A 26,683-nucleotide genomic window follows, 5' to 3' on the forward strand; every position below is an offset into this window, starting at 1 on the left:
TTAATACAAAATGTATTTCAGTATTTATTACTCGATGGTGTGTTAGGCTCAACAAAAAACAATTACTTAAATATTGATAAAGTATAGACATACTTAATGTACAATCGTTTCATTTTCAATAATTATTCTGATAATCAATTGGGGGAGTATTCTTATTTCTGGTTTGTTATAAATCCAATTAAATAATATATATTTTTTTCATTTATGATAAAAAATTTTGAAGATTTACTTATATACATTTTTAAATAGTACAAGGTCAACGCTGCGCTACGTCATGATGTTATCTCAAGAATTCTTGTAGTCCCCCTTGACTACCGTAACACGTTCGTGGTTGTGATTCGTGCATGCTAAGAAGGCGCACAGTACATTCATCTTGTAGTGTCACACAACAAACTTACAATGACCTCTAATGATATTCGGAGCGATCCAACGCAACAAAAACCAGACGAAAACATGTAAGTTTGTGTTCTAATTGTGTATGATTTTCGAAGTCAAATTGCTTTTGAGCGTGCGTTAAGTTTATACTGTATCTTTCCCTCGCAACGCTGCGCTGCGAGACAGAAATAAACATGTTTCTTTAGCAGTGGGCCACGAGAATACAATCATTGCAATGGGTCTTGGCTCCTAGCTGGCCGCGCATGCGCCGGAGTTGGACGGAACATCAATGGGCTTAGCTGTTGGCTTAGCTATTGTTATCTTACGGAGCGAGTGTCGTCAGAAGACAGGCTTATCAGGCGGAGGAGCAATCAGTAATAAACGTGTTTAGCGTGCAAGACATGAAGTAGCCGACGAGCAACGTCAATAATTCAATTATTAGAGTGGTGTTAAACTAGTTTGTTTATATATATATATATATATAGAGAGAGAGAGAGAGAGAGACACACACACACACACACACACACACATTTATGCGTGGTCAAATCGCATAGTATCTCAGAAAGGCTTACGCCTTTATCATAACGTGATAAGGGATGGATAATTAGGTATTCAAATCTTAAGTCTCCTACCCAACAAGCATACATATACAGGGTGAGCACAAAAGAAGTATACAAAATAAAAAATTCATAAAAACTAAACGGTACAACATACGAGCTTCAAACCTTATATAGTTCATAGAGAATCTCTGGAAGTTTTTTTTGACGTATAGACGCACTTCATTTTTTGCAGACTGCCGCCGCCAGACAGTACTAGCGTAGAAAATGGCTCCTACATCGCAACAGAAGAGCTGGTGTGTCCTGCAGTTAGCAAAAACGGGGTGTGTAACCGCTGTGCAACGAGAATTTCGCACACACTTTCGTCAAGAACCACCCACCAGAGTATCCATATCAACTTGGTACAAAAACTTTGAAGAGAACGGCTGCATTGCAAAAGCCAGAGTCCTGGTTGCCCTCCTGCGCCAGAGCAAGCTGTGGATCGAGTTCGAGCTGCATTCCTGCGAAGCCCACAAAAATCAACACGTTGCGCAAGTCGTGAGCTGCAGATCCCACAAACAAAAATTTCCAAAATCTTTCGTAAATGCTTGAGCATGAAACCTTACAGATTGCAGATGGTTCAGGCACTCACTCCCACCAATTATGCAGCACAATCGGAATTCTGCATCGAAATGTTGGCAAGAATGGAGAGTGACGAAAACCTACCAAAGAGGTTAATTTTTAGCAATGAAGCAACATTTCACACAAACGGTAGAGTTAATCGTCACAATGTTCGTGTTTGGGGAATACAACACCCCCATGAAACTATCGCACATGAACGAGATTCGCCAAAGGTCAATGTCTTCTGCGCAGTGTCGAGGGAGAAGATTTACTGCCCCTTCTTTTTCTTGGAGAAGACTGTCACAGGCACTACGTACCTCGACATGCTTTCTTTGTGGTTGCTGCCTCAATTGCAAGACGACTCCGACAACTTTATCTTTCAACAAGATGGTGCACCTCCACACTTCCACCTGGCTGTACGACGGGAACACCTTAACACACATCTGCCTGGGCGATGGCTTGGTCGAGCAGGTGCTGATGATGACGTGTGGTGCAGGTGGCCACCACGATCACCAGACCTAACCCCTTGTGATTTTTTCTTGTGGGGTTACATCAAAGACATGGTGTTTGTCCCGCCCCTACCGCAATCCTTGCCATAGCTAAGACAGCGAATTGCAGTTGCGGTAGAGTCCATCACTACCGATATGTTGTGCAGGGTGTGGGATGAGTTCGAATATTGTCTCGACGTTTACCGTGTGACAAGAGGAGCACACATTGAATCCCTTTAATATGTTAAAAAAACTTCCAGAGATTCTCTATGAACTATATAAGGTTCGAAGCCTGTATGTTGTACCGTTTAGATTTTATGAATTTTTGATTTTGTATACTTCTATTGTACTCACTCTGTATAATTTTCAAATGCAGCCATGTTTTGACTAATTTAAATTTTAGTTAAAAATGTTAATTTTCAATGATAACCAACACCCTAAAAAATAATTTTCTAGCTCTGCCAGTGTAAAATGAAATAACAGATTTGTAGATTTGTGAAGTGTTTAGGTAAACTGAACTAAAGGAAAATAACGGCCAATGATGTCCATCAATATATCTGGAAACAAAATATTAAACTTCTTAAACCCTATCTTATAAAAACTGTACCCATTATCATGGCCTGAATCGAAAACACCCTAGTTAGAATGAACTTTAGCAGGGTCAGATGGTAATATACATATAAACATAAAAATTGACATTAAAGAAGTTTTTTAACAATTATTGTTCAAGTATGTACCTACCTCAGGATGTTTTTAGAATCATTAGCTCAATTTTTTTGCTACAGAAGAAACTATTATAGGTATCCTTAGACCATTTGAATACTTTGAGTAATAAATTCAATAAAAATTATTTCATAGAATTCATTCCATCATGTGTCATGTTTTTATGACATTTTTTTTATGTTCCTAGGGTTATCACAAAATGAACATAGATGACTTTCAAGTAATTTCAAAATATAATAAATGTTTATTCAGATTCTTCTTCAAAGCAAAAGTAAATGAACATTATCACACCAACCTGTTTGTATTTAATTTGTTTACTGAAAGCTAACTTCAGCGGCTGGTGACGAGCACACTCAATAAATATTAGGGGGGGGTTAATATAAGGGGGAAGGGGTATTTTGTTCCATTACACATTTGTGTATTCAACAAACAGTAACAAAGAGAGGGTTTGGATGATTAATCAGATGTACAACCCAGTGAATGCAAACACATTTTACAGTGAAGAATTTTTACACTTTTATTTGCGTGGTAATCAAAATCAATTATAACAATGTTTTACTTTGTGGTCACACATATAAACGTTGCCATGCAGGATTATTGAATGTTAATACAGTTTTAACGGGAATACCGTAGAAAAATTAATGTACAGTAATGTATTTAAAACAATTTGTACTAAGTTGCTGTATAGAAAGTAAAATTACAGATGAGCATTGGTCTTAAAAATTATTACGGAAATGTCCCCCTGAAATATGAGATATAACCTGCCATAAAACAGGAAGCACTTAAATGAAATTAAAACCTATAGCGACAATAATCTCTTAGCGAACTAAAAACACCAGCAGCGCTGTTATGCTGACTGGCAGCGTAGGTCCACCCAAAAAAAAAATCTGAGTGCAAGTAGCTTGACTGGTGATGGATTACATACAGTTCCGAACCATAGAATGCAGGATTAAACATCTTTCATTGTACACAGCTTTTAATTGAAAAGGGGCTTATGACAAGTGTTTTGCAAACTGTTTATTTTTGTAACATTGGTAAGGCAATGGGAAGTAAAAAGAGTATGAGACAAAATTGAAACTATAGTTTTTTGACGTGAACTTCTTTACTGAGGGGGCTATCATTTTTGAGTGTTACAAAAATTCAGATCACATGAGGGGAATAGTTAGGTATGTGGTGGGGGAACCAGTAGAGGAGGAGACAGTAGGGGAGAGGTAGAAATGATGCAGAATACTTGCACACTTGCATCTTTACACTTGCACAATTGCATACTTGTGTAATAGCATAATATAGCGCTCAAATACTTAATAATTTTTGTTTATCTGTGACCTCAGCCAAAGAGAATTACGTTTCCTATACCTAATAATATAATAGGCAAGAAGTTTCTTTTCTGTCACATGTGGATTTCACGTGCACATTTTTTTTACTATCTGAAGTTCTGGCAAAGGAAGTAGGTTGAACTGTCCCCCCCCCCCCCGCCCCCCCCCCCCCCAAATCAAAACCAACGAGGAGTTCCGGGTGGAAGAAGGGGCTGGGCTATCCCGCGAAGACTCCATTTCAGTGCAAATGTACTTAAAAAAATGTTTGATATATTTTTTTATTGTGTAATTCCCGCAGTATGATTTAATTTGAGTTTTCTGACACTAAATGTAAGTGTCCAAAGAATTTCTGATATAAAAATTGTAATGGTCCGATCAGGATTCTGACACCACCAGACAAGGGGGAAAGGCGGGGAAAGGCAGGGAAGGGCAGGATCTTATTGGGCTGGATATTTGATTAAGGATTTGCCTTAGTTCAGGAAGTCCAAGATATATTTAAGTATTACTACTTACTCATTCTGTTCATTTAAACACTTTATTTATTGTCTTTGCACGGATCTGCACTTTACAGATTGGGTCGTGGCATGCCTATAATTATTCTAGCTTCAAATCGGAGGGGCTCGACCCGAGTGCAGTACATCATAACTATTGGATATGCAACAACCCACTGTATTTGTTGATATCCAACACTCCTATTAAAGTGTGTCTTAAGCACTTCTCGATGCAACTGACATATCTGTACATTGTGCTCTCGCTGAATCATGATACTGCTCTCGTTCTTAGTTCACACTGTCCCGTTACTTCTGCACACGACCACCCCGGTGGCCACCTGTCACCTCCGTGTGGGCTCGGCACAAGTTGCAAGTCAGCGCGATTCCTCTACAACAGAAGCAGAACTTCTGAATAGCAAACATGCCTCACAAGGCAGCTGCCAGAGGGGCAACGGACTCAAAGCCGACGAGGCAAGTACACACACTTGCTCGCCCAGACTACCTTACAATAAAATCCAAATTTAAGTTCCCTCACAGTATTAACTATAAATGTTTCTAGAAAACTGAGTGTACCTTAAATTTACAAAACTAACATTATCATAAATACAAAAAGCATATTTTTTGTTTGTTTGCAAAAACAGGTAATGCTACTCTTCAGGCTTAGCTGTCCAAAAAAGTAAAGAAAACAATAATTATTCTAATAGGAGCTAGGTAGAGGATGCAATATTACTAAGGAACGTGGCAATGACTTCGTATAAATAGGGAACTAGAGAAATCTGCACATTAAAAAAACCTCTAGGATGACTCATTGGTTGCTCATTTGATTAGGGCCTTAACTGGGTTAAACATTATTTAGTACTAATTTTGTTGAGGGTTTCTTACTGGCCCAGGGTCCACATAAACTGCGAGTCAATCACAGAATTAGGCCAAAGGTAAGATTTAGCCTACCGAAAAATATTAGTGCACATTTTTACTCTGTCCACTTAATTTTTCAATCTTAGTGCACTTTTTTTTTGCAGGTACACTTACGAAGTCCTCACTGAGATTGCACAGCACCTATTAGAAAAGACGAAGATCAGACCAAAAATAGGAATAATTTTGGGCACAGGAATAGGTAAGCACAAAGTCACTTTTCTGTACTTTGGAAGCAGTTAAAAATGTAATTACAAAACTTATTCAGCCATTTTTTTAATTATATTCATAAATTATTTGATTTTCTTTTGCTAAAGGCATTAGCCAACATCTTTACGCAAGTTAAAAGCCAGTACTTTGGGATAAGAAAGGAATCCATATTAAGGGTCGTACCAGTATTTTTGTGGAGTAGGTATGGGGGAAAAAACACCACGGAACTCTCAAACCCCCCCCCCCCCCCCCGATTAAGTGGTAAACCCAGTGAATGTGAGCCGTAGATGCACCTACGAAAAGAAAGAGAAAACTTGCTAAGCTATAAAAATGCTGTTAATTTTTTTGTACAGGCAGTTCAATAGAAGGGATGTTTTTATTGCCTACTGCAGTTTCAAAAGTAATCACCACATCATCATCATAAACTGCTTCTAGCCTTGTCAGGCAACCAGGCCAGCAAAGTAAAATGCCTCCATCTTCCGCATCTTTAATTTTATTCCAGTCTTCTCTCTCCTGCACTCCTGTAACTATCTGCTCTTTCCATCTCTTCCTTGGAGTCTTCTTACTGTTTACTTCAAATCCATTTTTTCCTAGGCAGTCTTTCTCTTCCCATTCTCTGGACATGGCCTTATCATCTCATTCTTGCTTTTTCAGCGATATCATTCGAGTCCTGTACTCCTGCTCTTGCTTGCATCATCTCATTCCTAATCCTGTCTCACTTCCTAACTTTCAACATACTCCTCATAAACTTAATCCCTATTTCTCTGTTCTTACCAGAATCTATCTAGTCACAGTCTCTGCTCCGTGACTTTGGGCTCATAGTAGGTTATTATACAAAACTTGTTTGCATTTTAATGCCACCTCCCTCTTCCATACCAAATCTCACACACACCAGTAGAATGCATCCACTTATCTCTTTACAATTTCATTTTTGTTCCCTTACACTTATTAGACACTTGAAGGTTTCTACCTGTTTTAACTCAACATCATCTAATTCAACACATCTCCAAACTCCATTTTGGTTCCTCTTCATAACCATCACTTCACTCTTTTTAATGCTGAGTCTCACCACATTTCCTCTCTCCCTGCCGTTGTTGATCTTGCAACTTACCTTCATTTTCTCTCCACACCATCAAATCATCAATAAATAGCATGGTCTCATTCCTTCTTCAATCTTTTCTTCCACTTTCCAAATAATTCTCTCCAACAATATTATAAATAGGAATGGGGATAATCCACTACCCTTCTTCACTCCGCTGCCTTGTTTGAACCACTTCATCAACCCTCTTCCAGTTCTCACACTGCTTCTCTTTCCCTTATGCATACTCCTCACTTTACTTACTAACTCTTCTTTATTTTAAATCCAGCTTCTTCCATAGCTTGCCAAACACACAGTCTTTTCACACTGTCATATGCCTTCTCCACATCCTGAAATATCATTACTAGATCTTTCCCAAATTCGTGTAATCTCTCCATCAGTTGGTTGTATGGCAAAAATCTGGTCTATGGTAGACCTTCCTTCTCTAAACCCATGCTGATCTTCACGTCATTTTCCTACCATGTTCATCCTTATCTTCTTTTCCAAGATCTTCTCATACACCTTTGCAAAGTGGCAATTCAAAGTGATCCTCTTATAGTTCTCACAGTGTGTTATCACACGATACTGTTTATTACCAGTTTATTTACCATTTTTTGTGTGTAGTGACGACCCACTTAAGACAATTTTCTGCATAACAACCTATAAATAACTTTTACACAATTTTACTGTATTAATAAATTTGCCTCTTAATAAAGCTATATTTCTAAGAACCTCGAGAAACTTCTTGGATTTACTGTAGTTTTTTTTGTGGGAATGAGTCAAAGCAGCATCGAAATTTCCTTAATCTTCCGACAGGTCCAGTTGCAGATATCCTGACGGATCGGACAGTACTCCCGTACGAGAGCATTCCACACTTCCCGCGGTCCACAACGGCGGGACACATCGGCGAGCTGGTGTTTGGCACGATGGAGGGTGTGCCTGTAGTCTGCATGCGTGGACGGTTCCATTTCTTCGAGGGCTACCCTGCTTCTCAGGTAACTACTCTCGGCAAAACTGAGGTGATTGCAAAAATGCATTACAGTGTAGTTTCAGTGAAAAGTTGTTTCCCGACTACACAAGCACTGCTCTGATGCCAACAGTGCGCGATGCCAGTAAGAGTGATGAAGCTAATGGGGGCGACACACCTGATAGCATCAAATGCAGCCGGCAGCGTGCGCCGGGACCTGACGGTAGGAAACATCATGATTATGAAGGACCACATTAACATGTTGGGGCTTACAGGGCACAGCCCTCTGAGGGGACCAAACGAAGAGAGGTTAGTACACTTCCATACCCGTCATTACCATTTCTGTGTTTGCTGGACTGTGCTATCACAGGAGACATGCAAGATGAGGTAACCCTTTGATGGAGTGAAAGCGAAGGGAACCTATCAGAAGGACAGTTCACCATTTTCAGTGGTAGCCTCAAAGACTGTGTAGTGCAATGTAACTGCTTCTTAAAACATGTATTCACTAGGCAACAATTGAGGTGCATCACGTGATTTTCAACATGTTCGGCAACATTGCTCAAAGGCGTGTGACGTTGCTAGATGATGCGGAACATGATGAACATCATCTTGTCTCCGTGTACCTGTACATCAATGTTGGCATGTGTAGAAGTTCACACGACAATGTTAATAGTGTGGTCTAATGAACGTGTTGTCATGTGTAATGAAGATAAGATTTACTTTTCTTATAGTTTTCAAAATAAAAATTATGAATTGTGTAGTATTATGTAAAGTCTTATTTACAATTTTCAATTTTGAAAAATTTGGATAGGCAGGTGCTTACTCGCTAGAGCCGCCACTGCTAAGCTCCATGCTCTGTAAACTCTTATTGCCGGTTCTGTCCTCTTATTTGCACTAGCGGTAACCTCTCCAGGCAACATCTGTTGTCACCAAAAGGTAAATCAGAAAACAGACGATAGAAAATTAAGACTGCCATTCAATCCCATCTACTTGGGCCACCATATAATATGCAGAGCATTAGGTGTTAATATATATAAAAGGCTCAAAATTTATGAGCAGTTTCTTTTTACAAATAGCACTTGACAAACTCTTAGATTTCTAGTATTGTGCTCATATTTTATCTGTAAATGATGTTTTTCTTTTCTTGAAAATCTGATACTAAATCGTAGAAGTATCTGAAACATACACAGGGGTTACTTATTTATTCCCCCCCCCCCCCCCCCATATCATCACATTTTGGGGTCACTTCTTAAGTCACTATCAAAATTCAGGAGCCCAAATTAATACAACTATCTAAGTAATTTTTTCAGTACTATACTACTATTTTTTTTTATTGGTAACACAAAAACAGGTACAGTATAACCATCTTAAAAAGTACCTCTTAGAAGAAAATTTCCTGCATTATAAGTTTAAACAATTGAGTACTTGACCTATTACTACATGAAATTTTACCCTTTTAATAATATTTTCTTGTTAATAAGTCACAAGTACCTTGTGGAACTTCTTAACAGGGATTTACTGTACATGCCTAATGCAACATGATCTGTTTAATGAATATAGAGAGTACATCGTTGCCTTACAAAATTGTTATACGTATTTTTTTGTGGCAAATTTATCAAAATAATTTTTTTTTCAGTTAAACATTAAATATCATATGTTAAACCATGTAGACATCCCCACATTATGCTGGCTCTGATTTTATATGCTTATTGAATTTATTTAGGTTTGCGGAGGATGAAGAGAAAAGCGCAGGGGGAGGGGTTTTTGGTGGGGACCATTAGCCATTATCTTAGATTTGGCAATTTTTTTTTCCTGTGATTCCTATTTCGAAATATATTTTCTTATTATTTATGCCAATTATATTATTCCATGAGGAAACTGCAAATGTTGCAACACTTACAAAAGGCCATGATGTAGACTCCAAAAAGAGTCTAAAGCTAGCTGCTGTGGTTTGCCAAGCCAAAGCATTGAACAATGAATTTTTATGCACACTGTGGCCAATTTTTTAATAATTGTTTTAAGACGTAAGTCCAGGGAGCTTTGCACGAATGATCCCTTAACCATCATTATGCCTTTAATTCAAGCAGTCTTATGCACATACAGCTAATCCTGGTTCTTGTCTGACAGTAGCTCTGATTTACATGAGACAACCAACATTTATAATTATTATGTTTCAGGTTTGGCGAGCGTTTCCCAGCTATGAACAGAGCCTACAATCGAGACCTCATCAAAACTGCCAAAGAAATAGCTAAAGAACTTGGCATTCAAGACCAGGTTAAGGAAGGGGTATACGCATGTCTTGGAGGACCTCAGTTTGAGACAATTGCCGAGGTGAAGCTTATGCAAACATTGGGAGCTGACTGCATAGGCAAGTAACACCTGTATAACTTTGTAAAATATATTGAAAGTTTGGCTCATTCACAAATGAGGACAATACTATATTATATTTATAAGGTGTAGGTGGTCTTGCAAATCAACACATTGTATCCAACAATAATTCATTATCTACCCTGTAGATCCGTCTGGATCTGACAAGAGGTATATGAGGTAGATGAATCTAATTTTTTTTTTATATGATTGTGCAGACCTTGTTTTCTCTATCATCAATTGTAATAAAACAGAAATAACACCAACATGCACCTTAATACACTATTGAACACTCATATACTGGTCAATTTGTAAATAAAACAATTTAAATAAAAATATTGAACATTTTATAATATTCCAAATTTCATATTTGTTTATTTTTACTGTACAGTTGAAACACAAGCAAATTGTGGCTTGTAGCACTATCAAAACTACACTATTTTGTTAGAGAAAAAGTTAACATTTAAATATGTGTGTGGAACATCATACTATCGTCACAAAATAAACAGCATTCAATATCTCTATAAATCACATTTTAAAAACAAAATTAAGCAACATAATCACTTTCAACTGGTACATACTTATATAACAGAACATTACATTTGTACCTTTTTTCCCCTTTCCTCCAGTTTTTTGGAACATTCAGTTATCCTGACCAAACCATCCCCAAAATCTGCATTTTTGGCAAAGTGCATAATGGTAAATAGTGATACCAACAAATAACTTAAAATATTATTATAAAAACAAAACACAGAAGCTTAATTTCACTTTGATATGATTTGTTTGGTTTATTTTACGTTCTCACAATTTTCGGCTGCTAACTTCTGTTAAGGACAAACCTCTCCTCACAGCACAGCTGAACTAGTCTACGTGAATATACTCAGGTAGCCATATTTGAAAAAAAAAAAATATTTACTTCATTGAGAAGACAGCTTTAGGTTACTTTTTACAGCTCAAATCAATCACAATGATCGTATTAAATAATTTATTAGGATGGGTTTTCAATTACATGCTTAAAAGCTATCATACCACATAACTGTTTTGTATTGCAATTCTCTAATAAAACAAATAAGTAAATATATTCAATTTATCTATTGATTTTACTGCTGTGCCATGAAATCACATTCTTCCATATTTCAAGCTATGGCTTGCTGATGTTAAACTAGCCAATCTCTAGCAAGCATGGAAGATACGTCATTCTGAAAATATTTGAACGAGAAATAACCATGATTGGAAAATGTTCAGAAAACATGTAACCAGTTGCCAAGTTAAGGGCCCCGTCTACTCGGGCACACATTTGGTGTGCAGAGCGCCAGGAAAAAAAAAAAAAAAAAAACCCACGCAATTTAAAACTGCTCAAGATATCATTATGAAAAGCATTTAAGAATACACCCAGAGTGAATGAGTATTTCTGTTTTTGTAATTTGGATTTAAACTGTATTTTTATAAGAGTTGAAATTGCTTAAAATGAGTGTATTAAAAACAATTTTTTAGGCATGAAACACATGGTAGAGATTAAAAGCACTCAGACTCGCATGATACCTTTATCTTCATTTCTGTACCATAAAATTTTATGGTTACCGCTCAGAAATCTCATAGTTTCCCTAGAAGCAAGCACCAGCGAGCGTCACACTTATAATTTCGCCCCCACAAACAAAAATACACCCGCCGACGGTGCGGGGCCCCTTAAATATATTCCAATGCAGTGGTCGGGAGTGCCGTGCGATGGCCGGTGTGTCGCAGGAATGAGCACGGTGCACGAGGTGACGACGGCGCGGCACTGCGGGATGGCGGTGTTCGCGTTCAGCCTGGTGACGAACGTGTGCGTGATGGACTACGAGAGCCTGGACCAGCCGGACCACACGGAGGTCCTGCAGAGCGCCAGGCGGCAGGAGCCGGTCCTCACGGCGTTTGTGTCCGGGATGGTCCGCCACATCGGCCGGTCGACAGAGCAGCCAGAGCAGCGCAGTGCGATGCCCGCGAAAAGAGCCTGCTCCTGCGAGAAGAAAAAAAAATCTGTTTAGGTGTTCCTGACGAGGGATTCCAGGAATACGAGACTCGAACTCTGCTTCACGATTACTTGTAAATCGTCAGCACCATTAGATAAGAACCACTGCCAGAACATTTTCAGTTATTTTCTATATATATATATATAAAAATTCAGTGTAATAGCAATAAGAAATAACATATTCAATATTATCTCAGAAAATAAATAAATATAAAGTTCATCACGGTTTAGTTACTCATTTCAGATGTTTTTCTCCATAAATTAAATGCAATCTATGATGTGTGCTAAACGTACATACGTAATTGTTTTCTTTCATCATCATCAGTTCTATGTTTAAGTTTCACAAAAGGAATCTGTTTAGTCAGGCCTTCCAAAAACAATTGTTTTAGCTAACAAAATAACAATTTCATTATGATAATGATATAGTATATTTTACCTTAAAATTTTTAAAATGATGAACAGGACTGGAATGAGTGCGTCTGGAGCTTTATGCTATAATGCACTCGGACACCTGCCCGAGGTCAACAGCATTTATTCTCTGCACCACGTATCCACGTTCAGGTGTTATTTTTTTCTTTTCAAACATTTGTGCATCACTTGCACTCGTTGAAGTACTCCAGTACTTTAGCAGCACCGTTTTTCCCCACTACGCTGGCCAGCGAGTCCTTGGACTGCGCGGCTATGTTCCGTATGTTCCCAAAGGACTTGAGCAAGTCCGCTGCTTTTTTGGGCCCCACGGATGGAATCTGGGCCACCAAGTTCAGCTGAATGTCGCTCTCCTGCTCTCCCGTCTTCGCTCGGGACTGGAACGGGTTCGACGACTTGGAGTCCATGGAAGCCTTCAACAATAATTTATACAAGTCAGCTGTAGATTAGTGGGCTCTGAACCACTGCAGTCATTAATTTTAGTGGACTGTTTATGCTGAGATTTTTTTAGGAATGCTTTTAACATCAGCTTTTTGAAATGATTACTAGAGTCCAGATTTCATGGCATTATCTTTAGATCAGTTTCATTTTCAAAACTGGAGATTTCACTTTTCTTATAGAAAGTCTGTTTATTTATAAAGATAGGATATTATTGAACAAATATTGCACAAAAATGTTTCCTATACAGTAGAACCTCGATGATACATTCCCGTTTTATACATTTTCCCGTGTCATACGCCGATTAATTTCGGTCCCGCCGAAAGTACTATATTTACAATGGTTTAATTTCCCGGAACATACACTTATAAAACCATTAATTTCCCGTTTCATACGTTTTTACAAAGCGGAAAAGTCCTAAAATTCACAATTTTTTTTTTTATATTCCTCCTTATAAACTCCGTTTTAATGCTTTTATTTTGAAAAACGATCATTGTTTACATTTGCAAACGTAAGAAAATAACTATCGCACCATAGATATGGATAGTATCAGGAAAACTGTGCACTTCGCTAGTAGCATCTATGCCAGCACCAAGCGAGACTAGTGGCGCAAACAAGAAATGATCATGAAAATGGTGCACGTGCTTTACCAAGGCACGGATCTCATATTTTGTGCAGTCATTTATCTTTGAACTGAATATACCCGTTTGCTATTTTTTTTTTTTACAATTGGATTGTTTTGTATTTTACGTTTCTCAAGTTAAAATTTTATTGAAAATTGTTCTGTTGCATAAAGTTGTTTGTAAAATGTAATAAACAAGCAAACATTTCTGATTTTTTTTTTACAATAGCCTAATTTTTTTAATTTCTAATTTAGTCTTGGTGACTTTCCCCCCCTTCCAAGAAAGGACTGCTTTACTTGATTATGGTTTATGGACTGTATTTTACATTTCTGGTGGTTTTATTATATGTATAATATAATGATGAATTCATATCTTTCATTAATATAATGCAATTATTTACACATATATATTTATTTTTAATCTGGCACTGTGCTGGTATGCTGGATTGGAAAAAAAATTTCATTAATGACCATTCCCTTTTCATACACTTTCCCGCATCATACACCATTTTTGTGCCCTCCGTTGAAAAGTGTATAACAGGGGTTCTACTGTACTTACTTCACCAAAATTTTAGGTTTGACAATGATACATGATGTATAGCTAAATAGTAAAATAATTTGTAATAAACATGTCCAGAATGGAATGACACAGAACAATTAAAATAAAATACCAAACATTTGTATGCTAAAAAAGTACCAACATTAGTAATGTAAAAAGGAGTTAGAAATGCAAGATCATACAAATTAAAATTAATTTTTTAAGTCAATTTGATTCATACACATTAATGCCATTAATTGAATTTAACATATTAAAAGATTACATATTAATGACTCGAGAAGGTTATGTTAACATGCTGATCACTTTCATGATTTTAGTTGCATTTCGGTGTTATTTTTGTTTTATCGCAATTCATCATATATAAACATGTATGAACTGATCACAAAGTGTTATAAGTCAGTCACATACTGCAGTTACTTTGTTGCTATATACATACATGTTTACGGTGAGGGTATTAAATGTACCTAAAGGGGAGGTTCCACCCTAATGCTGTGTATCAGTTTTGTCTATTTAGCAAATTATTAATTTAGACAATAATATGAAATTATTGGCAATAGTACAAATGGCAGAAATGAGCACAAAAATAATTCACCTACATTTACAGTTAAAGTTTATGATGATAAATCCTTATCAACAAAATAGTATTGGAAGAAGGAAAACAACCAAATAAATGGTGATTGTGGTCAAAAAAATATAAAAAAATTAAACATCAAAAGTACCACATTATACAAAAATCTCAGTTTATTTGTGGTTATCTGTCTTATTTTGCTGACAATGATTTATCATCCTACTTTATAATGTTTATATTTGTGATGTACCTATTTTTTGATCTTGTTTCTACCATTTGTTCTATCGTTATTTGACTACTATGTGCTCTGCTGTGCCATACATATTTTTTTTGTGGATTTTCATAAGTTTTTGTAGTCCTGTTGTACATTTTTTTTGTCAACTCAACTATACACAATAGTGCTCTTCTAAAATGACTGCGAGGAATTTCTAAAATTTATTTAAACTAGCAACAGTGTACAAAAGCATGTGATGTGCTCTAGCCACAACTGCAATTCTACTGCAGGAAATTATTCTAGCAAATTGAAGGCGTTGAGACATTACCAACTGGCTTAAAAGTGTTGGTAGTTCCGAGCTAGATGATACCGGCAGGAGAGCCATTTCTAACTTGATGACCGCGTATTTTTGAAGGTTTGAGAATGCCTCAGACGTCATAGAATTCCTTATGGCAATCACCAACTTGTCATCAGTCTTGAACTGCAGAGGAAAAAAAAATCAATTAACACACCTCAAAAGTGGAAGGTTGTTCACAAAGTGGTATGGTTATATTTATAAATACAATTCTCTACAGGCAACAAAAATTGTCTTCAGTTCACATCATTATTACAATCATCTGATTGTAAGAAAGGATAACTGAAAATTAGGCCATCAAAAGTCACATGCGATTCTGCAGAGCCAGTGTGCAATACTAGTGCAACCATACAGCCATCCCACTGAAAATTCATCCAGAACTGGTGACAAAATTCAAAAATAAAAATATCAAGTAAGAACTAAATATTGCTTTATTGTAGTTTGTACTAGTTAGTTTAATCAATTACTTATGCATTTTTTTTTCCATACACTTCTGAATATATTACACATACAGTATATGTGTATGCACTAACAAGGGTCGGAGTCAAACGTGCTTAGCTTCCAACTTACAACAAATATTGCTGATAATTGGATCCAGTTTTCTCTTCACCAAACGAGACTCCTCTTTGAAGCCAAATATATTTACTGTACTTGACTGTCAATGCATGCTGTGTAACAAAATTGGTACAATGAATGTGAAGATAGAGATTAACTGAATTAATTTTAACACATAAGTAATCAATTATGATTACAATATCATAATATACTATTTGCTAGATAATTATCTTATTCAGGTTGGCCACAAGAATCTGTAGAAAAATTTCCCTAACTTTTCCATGACCAAAATTAAAAATTTTCTTGACATATTTAAAAAAATAATTCACTTAGTTTGCAATTTGAAAGAAATAAAGATACTGCAGCTTCCATTATCCCTATACATAGTTGTAATTGTTCATACGTCCTTTTACAGTGTATGACTATGTACTAAAACACCACCTGGAAAATAAATGTGTTCAAAGTCTGGGTACGAGCATACTGGATCATGATTTCTTCCTCAAATGACTAACACTGAGGTTATAAACTAAATTCCCTGACTTTCTCTGACCAATTTCAACTTCTCTTGACTTTTCTCTTATTTTCAGAATGTGGACACCCTTTCAAAGGTTTTAATCATAGTCTATGTACTAAACAAATTCAATGTTTTAAAATAAAATTCAGTTATGGTCAGTATCTTTTAAAAATTTGGAAAAAGTAATGGTTTTAGTAAGTTAAGTACTTGTCAGTGAGATAACTGCCCATGGTAAACCTTTCCACTTGAAAAAGTCGACTGAAGTGTAAAACCCATGTTGAATCTATGCTAAACACCAAACAGAATTGGACTGTGCAACATTGACTTCAGTTAAGAGTACAATTTAGAACAAAATATTTCTGTATGCATAATAACAGTGCGAAAGGCTTAATGGTCCTGCCGATCCAAAGACCCAGTCATGCACTGAAAATATGTTTTCAAATGTTTAATACTCATTTGCATTATTTAGCCACTTTAGCGTTCAAACAAAAACCATATTGTGCAAGCGGAAAAAAGAATACCTACGGCATTTGAAAAATTATGAAAAAGTTACTGTATTGCAATGTTAGATGTGTCAGTGTTTCGTGTTAAATACTCTGAAACAAAAACTTTGAATAACTTTTTTGTACTTTTATATACAGTACTGCAGAAATGTTCTTTTCTTAGAAATGCACAGTGTGGTGTTTGTTTGAAAGTGATATTGTGAGAGGTGGCAGAACCACACATGAAAAATCAACAAACAAAAATCCAACTCAGTACTGGATTAATATCTAGGTAGAGAGGCATTTCATGTTAACCAAACTATGAAGAAGAAAAAAAAATCACTACACACAATTTGTGACATTCTTTTTTAATAAAGTTCTGGAAAACTTAGTTATGACAGACAAAAAAAAAAATTTATAAAATTGTCTTCTTACCTCATGGAACTTATCAATTTTCTTGCTACAGAAGTCAGTGACCAGTTCGGCCTCTGTGAAATACAATATGCAACGGTCGTCATTCACACAGAAGTCCACAACGCCCATGCCGTTGCTGAAAACTACTTGTGCACTTCCTACAATCATTCAACAGATTACATTAAAATACAGGCCAGTAAAGTCCCACTGGTTGGCGACGCTAACCAACTAAAACCATTATGCAGTGACGAAGAAATTACATACACAATTTGTTTTAAATATGGGAAATTGTGATATGAGAGGAATGTGTTGGAATAATACAGGCACAGAGGAGGTAAATGATATACATTTTAAGGAATGACGTTAAGTGCAAGTGAACATCAATAAAGATAATTAAGATACTAAATTCGTTTAAAACTGTGTTTAAAACAAACACATTAATTGGAGTTTAATATATTTTTGACAACCGACTTTAAGAAATAGTAGGTATTGTGAAGTATTACTGTAAGATAATGGATATGCATAATAACTTTACTATATTACAGTATTGATTATCTTAATACAGATCAACTGAAATATTTGTAAACCGAAAACATTTCAGTCTGCAAATTAAAATTTGTGTGCCATGAAGTTCCGCTAGTGGGCACAGCAGCACTTTCTCCTTTCCTGCCAACCGGCAAACATGACCCTTCGCTTGCAGTTTAGATCTGAAGCAAAAGTCAACTTTGGACTTCTTTTCCTAAATTGTAGGCTTACTTTAATGTACTAGTACTACTTTATGTAAGGTACATATTGGCAAGATGTGTGATACACAGAACGGTGATCCGAAAAATCCATTATACAAATACCGCCAGTTCCGAAATATTTTGGACAGTTGATGTTCTATTGTACCACCCTTTAATCCAATAATTTGTTCTTTCAATTTATAAGACTACTGTTTCCATTTAAAATAGCATTTTAAATGATTGAAGTCAAACAGGCAACCACTGATAGTGGCGGATATACATTTAGGCAATCCGTGCTTTCTTCATGTGTTACAGTGTGATCTGTTCAAGAGTAACGAGGGCTCAAAATTTTCATATTTTCACTGAGCTTAATAAGTAGGGAAATAAATAAATGGTACTGACGTAAGATACCATCTTGGTGAGGTCATCATCAGTACCTATTGTTACTGTATCGTGATTTAGACAACTCTCGCTAGTTCAAAACAAAAAGATTGTTAAAATACAAGTAAAATTGATTACAAGGCAACATACAGAATAACACAACAAAATGGACTTACTTTTCAAATCTTTACCAAGTTTTGTACCTTTCCACTTAATATTGACAAGGATGTGTCCTGGAACAGATCTGATACCTTTCTGTGGCGTAATAAACATAATTAATGCAAAATGATAAACACTTCACATTATTTATATTCTATATTTGTCGCAGTACTAAACTCAGTTCGATCAATTCTTTTCAATGAGCATATAATCATTCCTTCTGTTTGTTACGTTACACCAGATATTTGGTTACACGGCGTTACACCACAACACGTGACATCAAGCCGTTAGCTAAAAATCTATCTTCTTGTATGTATAAAAATAAATTGAAATATATAAACAATTAAATTATTTCAAAAATATTACGGCATTAAATCTGAAAATCCTGTACAAAGAAATTTTTGTAGTCATTCGACGTACTAGTTGCACTAATATTTACTTTATTTTGTATTGTTGGTGCAACTGTTTTGACCGTAGAGCGTAGACAGTCGACTAATAAACGAACTGTATTTTGTAAATAAAGCTGTCAGCTGGATGAACCAGAGGACATTGATAGACTTTAGTTATTTGTGTTTGTTTGTGACATGAGCTAAGTATTTGGGCGGTGGTCAGGAAGCGGCAGAGATGTTGAACACCAGCGCGACGTTCTTCGTCAAGGGCGGCGACACGGGGTTCGCGGACAGGGAGAAGCGCCTGCTGGATTGCCTGGCCGCGGCGGAGAGCGAGAAGAACGGGCGGCGGGACTCGTCGCTGAACGCGGGCGGCGAGCCGGCGGTCGGTGAGGCGTCGCGCCCGTCGCGCAAGCGGCGCCGCGCGGAGACGAAGCCGTTCCGCGGCAAGGAGAGCATCTTCAAGGAGCCCGGCGACCCGCCACCGAGGGCCAGGGCCCGGGACGACGTGCCCGACCACCACCGCAACCCGCACAGGTAACTGCGGATATATCGCATTAGGTTAAAGTTCCATATCCCGTAACCAAGTTTACCCTTTCATCCTGATGGCATGGTCCTCTATACATTGATCCTGTGGTACATGATGCTTGCTGTACGTAGTTCTTAAGTACGTCGAAAGATCCTGGACATAATATTGTGTGATATAACATGGAAATATAAACGCAAAATGAATACAAAACAAAAAAAAATTTTCACAAGACCTCACATGATTTGTATTCTTATATTCAAGTTTTCGTTATGTCCAGGATCTTTCAACATACTAAATAAAAACAGCAAGCATCATGTACCACTGGATCAGTGCCATCAGGATCAAGGGATAAACTTGGATACGTGATACGGAATAATACTGCTTATAGAATCATGCTTTTAAGTTGTGACTTTTAGCTTTCCTTTGAATCGTAAATAGGTGCCACTTTGCTTCCCAAAGCACGAGGACTCAGGGTAGAATTACCTGTGGTGCTTGTTGTTGAGTTCATTATTTAAAATAAAAGTTGAAATTCTGCATGTGGATGGGCGTGTAATTCACGCACACACCACTCGCGCCTCGGGAAACAGAATGGTGAAAATTTGTATTTTAAAACATGTGAGGTAGTCAGAATTTACAAATGCACCTTTGAATGGATTATTATAAACATTAGCTTACTTGCTTCCAAAAACAAACTTAGGTAATTATATGAGAGAGGAACATCCAAAAAAATACCTAACTAATAAAAACACAAAATTGCATTTATTTACTTGCTGACATATTTTTAAATTATCCTATAAAACTGCATTGCAATATTTTAAGTAGTTTAGCAGTAGTTTATTGTTTTGATGGTTAGGACAGGTATATTTAAAATACAGTTGAAAGGTGTGAATGGTTGTTTGGTTTGGGTGAGGAACATTAATTATGTATGAATTATATATTATATATGTGTTAAGTACTTTTTTGAAGTTAACCATCTTTAGGTGCATTATGAAAAAATGATGCGAGTTAATTTTTAAGATAAGTGTGCACCATGCAACAAAATTTTCACGAAAAGATGGCAGACCCACCTATATGAACATAAACCCACATATAGTCACTTCATAAAAATTAGGGAACATACCAAACATATTGGTGTGCGAAATGAAACTATGATAGTGAAACTACCCTGGAATATGTATGGTAAACTAAAATAGTTATATTAAAGAGTTATTTCAAGTTTTAAAAAACCCAAGGATACTGGTATTACATAATGCATAATAAATAATTTCCTTACAATCTTCTGTCAGGTTTCGTAGTGCAGTGGTTATAGTGCGTGATTAATAAGTTAAAAGAACATGGTTCAGAATTCGGAAGTATAAAATTGTTTTATTTTTTTAAAATTACAGATTAATGGATTGTGCAAAGTGTGCTTTAAGCAAAAAAAAATAAATAAATATACACACACACACACACATATGTTTAGAGAGAGAGAGAGAGAGAGAGAGACATTTTATTTGTTTATCGCATTGCTATAAAATTATTAAATTCATATCTCAGTCCATGGGATTGCTTATTTCATACTATGTATGCCTATATCCTGTATTTTTACTTCAATTAATATTAAATGAATTACATTTGTTAGGAAATGAATTTCAATGAATTCGCTGAGGTAATAAAACTTATCACTTTATAATAGTACAACTATCCTTTAATACTTCATAATTTATAGTCATCTAACATGTGCGGAAACTATATAGCATTCAATTTTTAATGAATTTTAACAAAGTGGGCAGCATTTTAATGAAATTCTTTGTCAAAATCAGGTTGATGCAGCGTTTAGTATTTTTTCAAAGCTTTTTTGTTTTTATCAGAGACGTTTCATATTATATATATAGTGTAACATTTTGGCCTGCAAATCTAATGATTCAAAAGTCCTTGTAGCTGCTCCGGTAGCAAATTCTAGTGGCAGGTTCGAACTATGTGTAAGTTGTGTTCAGAAATTTAGTGATTGACGTTAAATATTGGTCCATATAATTTAAAAAAAAATTATTGTGAATATTAGTGGTAGAAATTGTTTATAAACTTTTTCAAGTGTATTAATGTAAGTGAGGTTATGTTCCTGTATGCATAATTTATTTGCATTTAACTGATACCTTTATTAATTAATTAATAAATACAAATTAATCAATTAGAATAAACATTCAGCATATTTATTGATTTTTGTTTTTCTTTAAAATTTATCTAGTTTATTTTAGTAAATTAAATAATTTTTTTTACAGTAAATTTTAAAATAGATTGGTGTCTTAAATAAAAAAGAAGTGTAACTTATAATGCGCATACATAAGTAGCACACCTTTTTTAATTTTAGCTTACCTAACCCAACAAAACCTTTCTTTTTTTGCTAGAATTAGTAACATGTGCAAAATTCTAACCTCTGAAACATATTAGTGATATCAAAGAATTTGCCAACTCTACTAATTAAAAATTATTTTTAAATTAACTCACTTTTTCTATGACTTACAATCACTCATCATATCAACATTTCCTGCGACATGCGAACGTCTTGTTGCAAGTATTCAACATGTCGGAAATAATATCTCAGGTACCTAATGAAATAATACAATCATAGCTTTACCGTTTTGTAATCTGATTAAAAAAGGACAGTAAATAAAATCATATATATATATATTTTTTCAGTTCAACCCCTTTCCTAGATAATTAAAAAAACACTATAGCTTCAGGAGTGTGCATTCCATGCTTGCAACACGTGCTTCGGAAAGTAGAGTGGCGTAGATTTGCAATTAAAAAAAGGGGGTTGTCTGTAAAGTCGGTTTATGGACGATAATTTAATTTTACGTGATAACGTGAGTGGAAGGGCGATAGATGCGTCACAAGCCGAACGCTTAGGCAGATCGTGCCTCTCTATCGCTTGTTCCGCGCTCTCGCTTTTGCACGCCCGGCTCAGGCGGAACGTGACAATGGGTCATGCTTTCCTCGTGCGTGCAGCCGGCGTTCGTCGATTTGTAAGACGTTATCACGTCAAAAAAAAAAAAACGGAAAAGGAGGGGGAAGACAGAATTTACGGACACACATTTGGATGTGTGATCAAAAACGTTGATAGCTCTCATGAACAGTTTTTGGGATGTTATTCAGGTGTGTTCCACGGTGAGCTCCTGTGCAGGTGGGTGAGGTACAGTCTGGGCGACGTGTCGCAAGAGGACATGTCCGACCAGAGCAACACGGCCGCCGCGCTCTCCTTCCTGCGCGAGCTGGAGCTGAGGAAGGAGCTCCTGGCGGGGGGCGACATGATGGACTGCGACCCGCCGGGGCCTGCCCCCGTCGTCTTCAAGCGCCCCGCGCAGAGGGGGGGCGACGCCCCCGGCTGCGAGGGGCCCGCCGACAGGGCCGTGTTCAAGAGCAGCAAGCTGGTGATGCCGGAGTACGTCGTGGGGCGCGACAAGAAGGAGAGGAAGTCGCGGGGGGCTCAGCCCGCCTCCAAGTACGACAAGTCCAAGGAGATTAAGCTGCAACACCTTCAGTTTGAGGACGATCCTGAGTAGCGGACCGACATGGTAGGTTTATCAGCAACCCATGTCACAGGGGCGTTCCTGGGGGGGGGGGGGGGACGAGCGGGACCGGACCCCCCCCCAGGGCTAAAAATTTTTAATATTAAATTCATAAAATGAAAAAAATAAATATTTAGTATGATATTAAAATAAATTCAATGACACAAGCATAAATGTTTAATTAAACTTAGTTCACTTTCCATTTTTAGCGTAACTAAACTAAAAATATTTCCAATACTCACAATTAAAGAATGTTGGAGTAAACTGACTTCATAAAACTGACTTTTATGAAGTTACGGCCAGTATTTTTAGATAGCCTAAATCAGCAATATTGAACACGTATTTTTCAAAATTTTCCCGGGGGAGGTCCCCCAGACCTCTCGCCTAGCTGGGGGGTATTCCATACCTCCCAGGCCCCCCGGAAAGGCCCTAGCCTTCTGCCTGACCCCCCCCCCCCCCCCAGAGCAAAATCCTGGGCATGCCACTGACCCATGATGTCGTTAATATGGCAGTTTTCCAATAAAAATTGATTTAATTTTTAATTACATCCCCAAATGTATCAGAGATATGCAGAATTTTTTTTTTTTGGGGAAAGGGGGGGGGAAGGGGAGAACACTCTGCCCTCTGTTTTCTTTCAAATTTGTTCCTTTTGTTGGTAGGAATATAATAGATTTTTTTTAGGATTGTAAAGAGGTGATATCCCCCCCCTCTTCCACCCTCCTGTATGTGCTCCTGCTATGGATAGAAACAGGATTATATGATAAAACAGAAATAACACCGAAAGCATATCACTAACCCATAAAGGTACCAAAATGCAAGTTAAATCGTGAAACTTAAGCAGCAGCTTTTAACGGAAACGTAATTCAAGTCACGTGAAAGTAGTCTTTTAATGTTTGAAATAAAGGGAATGTAATTATTTCTTTAAAAAGATTATACCAAAGTGGATGGATCAGTCAAAAAATAATTTATTTGTTTCATCATGGTTTTTTATTGAATCACGTTTAAACTAAGACTGCTCGCTGATCAATTTTTTGATGGTTCCGAATTTACCTGTTTTAGACAAACTCATTAACAAATCAGTTTATCGTAAAAAATGCAGCATGTCCAAATTAAACTATTTTGGTGGAATAAGTAATACAAAACAGAATTTATAAAAATTAAAAACAACAACACAAATATTCTGTTTATATTAATGCAGGTTTGCTGTTTTAAGTTTTTTTTTTCTTCTCTTGTTTTAGGCACCAATGGCTGGATTTGTGTACCCCACTATAACACCAAATAACACTGAATTAATATTAGGAAAAAAAAATGATCCTAGTAAATAAAAATTACTAATGATGTGTGCTTATGTTTGTTTCAGGAGATCTCTTCATTTGGGATTACATATTTAAATACAAATTCAAATTGAAGAGTATTGAAGATATTTTATATCATGAATCACTGCACCTAAATAAAGATTGACGGTAGTTTGAATGTTTTCTTTGAATGTTGAATGAATGATTATTGACATCTCATGTTTGATGCCCATAAATTTTTTTTTGTAACAACCAGCTGGTTGTGAATTTCATATTATAATATCCAGTTTGGTTGCAACTATGTTTGATTTGTTTAAAATGTGTATTTACTATTGTCATATGTGTAAAATATATTTGTTTTAAACGGTTTGTGTGATTGTGATATTTTGTGTTTACTAAACTATTTGTTAATGAAAATTCATTTTAAAAATTTTTACTAGTGCCCAAGTTATGTAGTTTTTGAAATCATGTAGTTGTTCAACAATTACCTGCCACCAAAATATTGAAACTCATGTTTGCCACTGACACTGTGAGCACTTTTCAGTTTTCTGGATTTTGGTATTTTACATTTTGGACTTTGCATCATGTTTGACCACTTTTAGAAAGCTTGTGCATGACTTGTTTATAACTTTCTCTGCTGATCAGGAACAATTTTTTTTTTAAATCAGTTAAATGTGCCATCAACTGGAAGAAAATACATAGTTTCTTAAATGAAGCATCCAGGGAAAAGTGATTTAAGTGCCAAAAAAACAATATTTTGGGAAAATGCGAAAAAAAAACAACCCTGTTCAGTAATTCAAGTTTCTGGCAATGGCAGTGTCTAGCTTTTCAAAAGGAAAAGTCAGGTGGGATTAGATCAGACTGTGATGTTTTATCTATATTTTCTAGATCATTTTACATGAACTTAAAAACCTTCTGGCCCTAGGTCATTGTGCCCCGGGACACTTCTAATGTGTTTGAATTATTTTTTTATATTTTGGATGGCTTTCAAATATGGATCCTATTTTTCTAATAGAAAATTGGAATAAAATTTTAACTAAAATCAGACAAATGATTCCAACTCTTGTGCACGGTTCTAAACCATCACTTATACAAAAGCTATTATTTTTACAAATTTAAATGTATACATTGTAGTTCTGAAGAAATGTACTGTTGGATATTTTGCAACTTAAATTTTAACTCGTAAGTCAAGTGTAAGAGTTTGAAAGCATGAATTGTACCATGACGATATCCTCATCAGAGGAGGCTTCAGCCTGCTATGAGGATATAGTTAAGACGGGTGTAGAGAAAATTCCCTTCTGGTAGGGGAAACTTACAAGCTGAAATAATGTGCTTAGTTATAGTTATAAACAGAGATTAAATTCAAGGAACAAAAATTTTTTATTTCATCAAGATATGTCATGATAGGTTGACATGGTAGGATAACTCCAATAAAGACAGACAGACAAGATCAGGTACAATAATAAATATGCGTACTTACGCAGAGTGCAAATCTAGCACAAATCCTATCACGTAAAGAACCTGATACATACAAATTCGCATAAACAGAGTTTAAATGCCTTACAACGGCTGATAATAAGCTTACTAAACAGGACAGAAAAATATAGGGTGTCGATACACGTGTCTCAATTTTACAATGTGTAAATCATATTTTCAATATTAGTTACATATAATAATACATAATAATAGAAACATCGAAGTGTGTACAATCTATGATACAGGTGGTTATATGCCCAGATGAATCACTATTTCAAAGGTTATAATACTGAGTTGGTATTTTACAGAAAGCAAAAATCTATGCAAATTAAAGTGCCATGGTAATATTTACAGTTTTCAAAGGCAAAGGTAAGGACTCAACGAATGCCTGACAGGACACAGATCATGGGTGTCAGAAGCAACAGTAGGCAAACTAACAGTTTAACGAAAATATAAAATACACATAGAAGAGAAACATAATTTTCAAAGTGGCGGTCAAAAGGGAATTTAACAAGACTACAAAACTGCTTTACCTTGCCACTAAAAATCAGACGCTATAGCAACGTTAAATAATTACTTGCACCCGTGATCGATTCCGCAGTACTGTCGTTCACAACTATAGTACTCGTCCAAAGACCAACAAATAATAAGCAAGAGGCATGCAGTGCGCGGGCTTAGAAAGACTTAACAAATATGCCTCCGTAAATACAAAATAGTTCCCTGTATAAATGAGGGGTGGCAAGGGTAAAAAAATTAGTGGGTAGGGCAAGAGGGAGGAGAAAGGAGAACTAGGCAGCATCGAAACAAGGGTTATTTCAAGCAAATTTCACAAGGATTTATACTAAGCAAATTTTTGTATTTAAATGAACTCAATGAGCATATATTCTTGGAACAATTGATAGTTTACTTAGGTTAGTATTATAACAGTTGTAAATTACAAACTTT

General features: G+C 36.3%; 3 protein-coding genes across 8 annotated transcripts; 2 read left to right on the forward strand and 1 right to left on the reverse strand.

The window, feature by feature from the left end:
- The first annotated feature begins 75 nt into the window (after positions 1-75).
- LOC134542511 (purine nucleoside phosphorylase-like) lies at positions 76-12,312 on the forward strand. Of its 5 annotated transcripts, none has more exons than XM_063386868.1 (7): positions 367-455; positions 4,843-5,021; positions 5,570-5,664; positions 7,567-7,745; positions 7,851-8,026; positions 9,895-10,085; positions 11,828-12,312. In XM_063386868.1, exons 2-7 carry the CDS (start codon positions 4,972-4,974, stop codon positions 12,106-12,108), a joined length of 972 nt encoding a protein of 323 aa, XP_063242938.1. In that variant the 5' UTR covers positions 367-455; positions 4,843-4,971; the 3' UTR covers positions 12,109-12,312. The 5 variants fall into 5 exon arrangements, with proteins under 5 accessions (XP_063242936.1, XP_063242939.1, XP_063242940.1 ...); XM_063386867.1 differs by lacking the exon at positions 367-455 and adding an exon at positions 494-749; XM_063386866.1 differs by lacking the exon at positions 4,843-5,021 and having other exon boundaries at positions 76-455.
- LOC134542513 (Fanconi anemia core complex-associated protein 24-like) lies at positions 11,961-18,893 on the reverse strand. Of its 2 annotated transcripts, XM_063386872.1 has the most exons (5): positions 18,522-18,891; positions 17,261-17,397; positions 15,248-15,400; positions 12,529-12,931; positions 11,961-12,080 (listed from the first exon to the last, which is right to left on the reverse strand). In XM_063386872.1, exons 1-4 carry the CDS (start codon positions 18,616-18,618, stop codon positions 12,686-12,688), a joined length of 633 nt encoding a protein of 210 aa, XP_063242942.1. In that variant the 5' UTR covers positions 18,619-18,891; the 3' UTR covers positions 11,961-12,080; positions 12,529-12,685. The 2 variants fall into 2 exon arrangements, with proteins under 2 accessions (XP_063242942.1, XP_063242943.1); XM_063386873.1 differs by having other exon boundaries at positions 17,261-18,893.
- Positions 18,894-18,948: 55 nt separating this feature from the next.
- On the forward strand, positions 18,949-24,631 carry LOC134542512 (U5 small nuclear ribonucleoprotein TSSC4). Its single transcript, XM_063386871.1, has 3 exons — positions 18,949-19,430; positions 22,583-22,973; positions 24,328-24,631. The coding sequence occupies exons 1-2, from the start codon at positions 19,129-19,131 to the stop codon at positions 22,959-22,961; spliced, it is 681 nt and encodes a 226-aa protein (XP_063242941.1). The 5' UTR covers positions 18,949-19,128; the 3' UTR covers positions 22,962-22,973; positions 24,328-24,631.
- Positions 24,632-26,683: the final 2,052 nt, after the last annotated feature.

The sequence above is a fragment of the Bacillus rossius genome, assembly GCF_032445375.1.
Source record: "Bacillus rossius redtenbacheri isolate Brsri chromosome 4 unlocalized genomic scaffold, Brsri_v3 Brsri_v3_scf4_2, whole genome shotgun sequence".
Lineage (NCBI taxonomy): Eukaryota > Metazoa > Arthropoda > Insecta > Phasmatodea > Bacillidae > Bacillus > Bacillus rossius.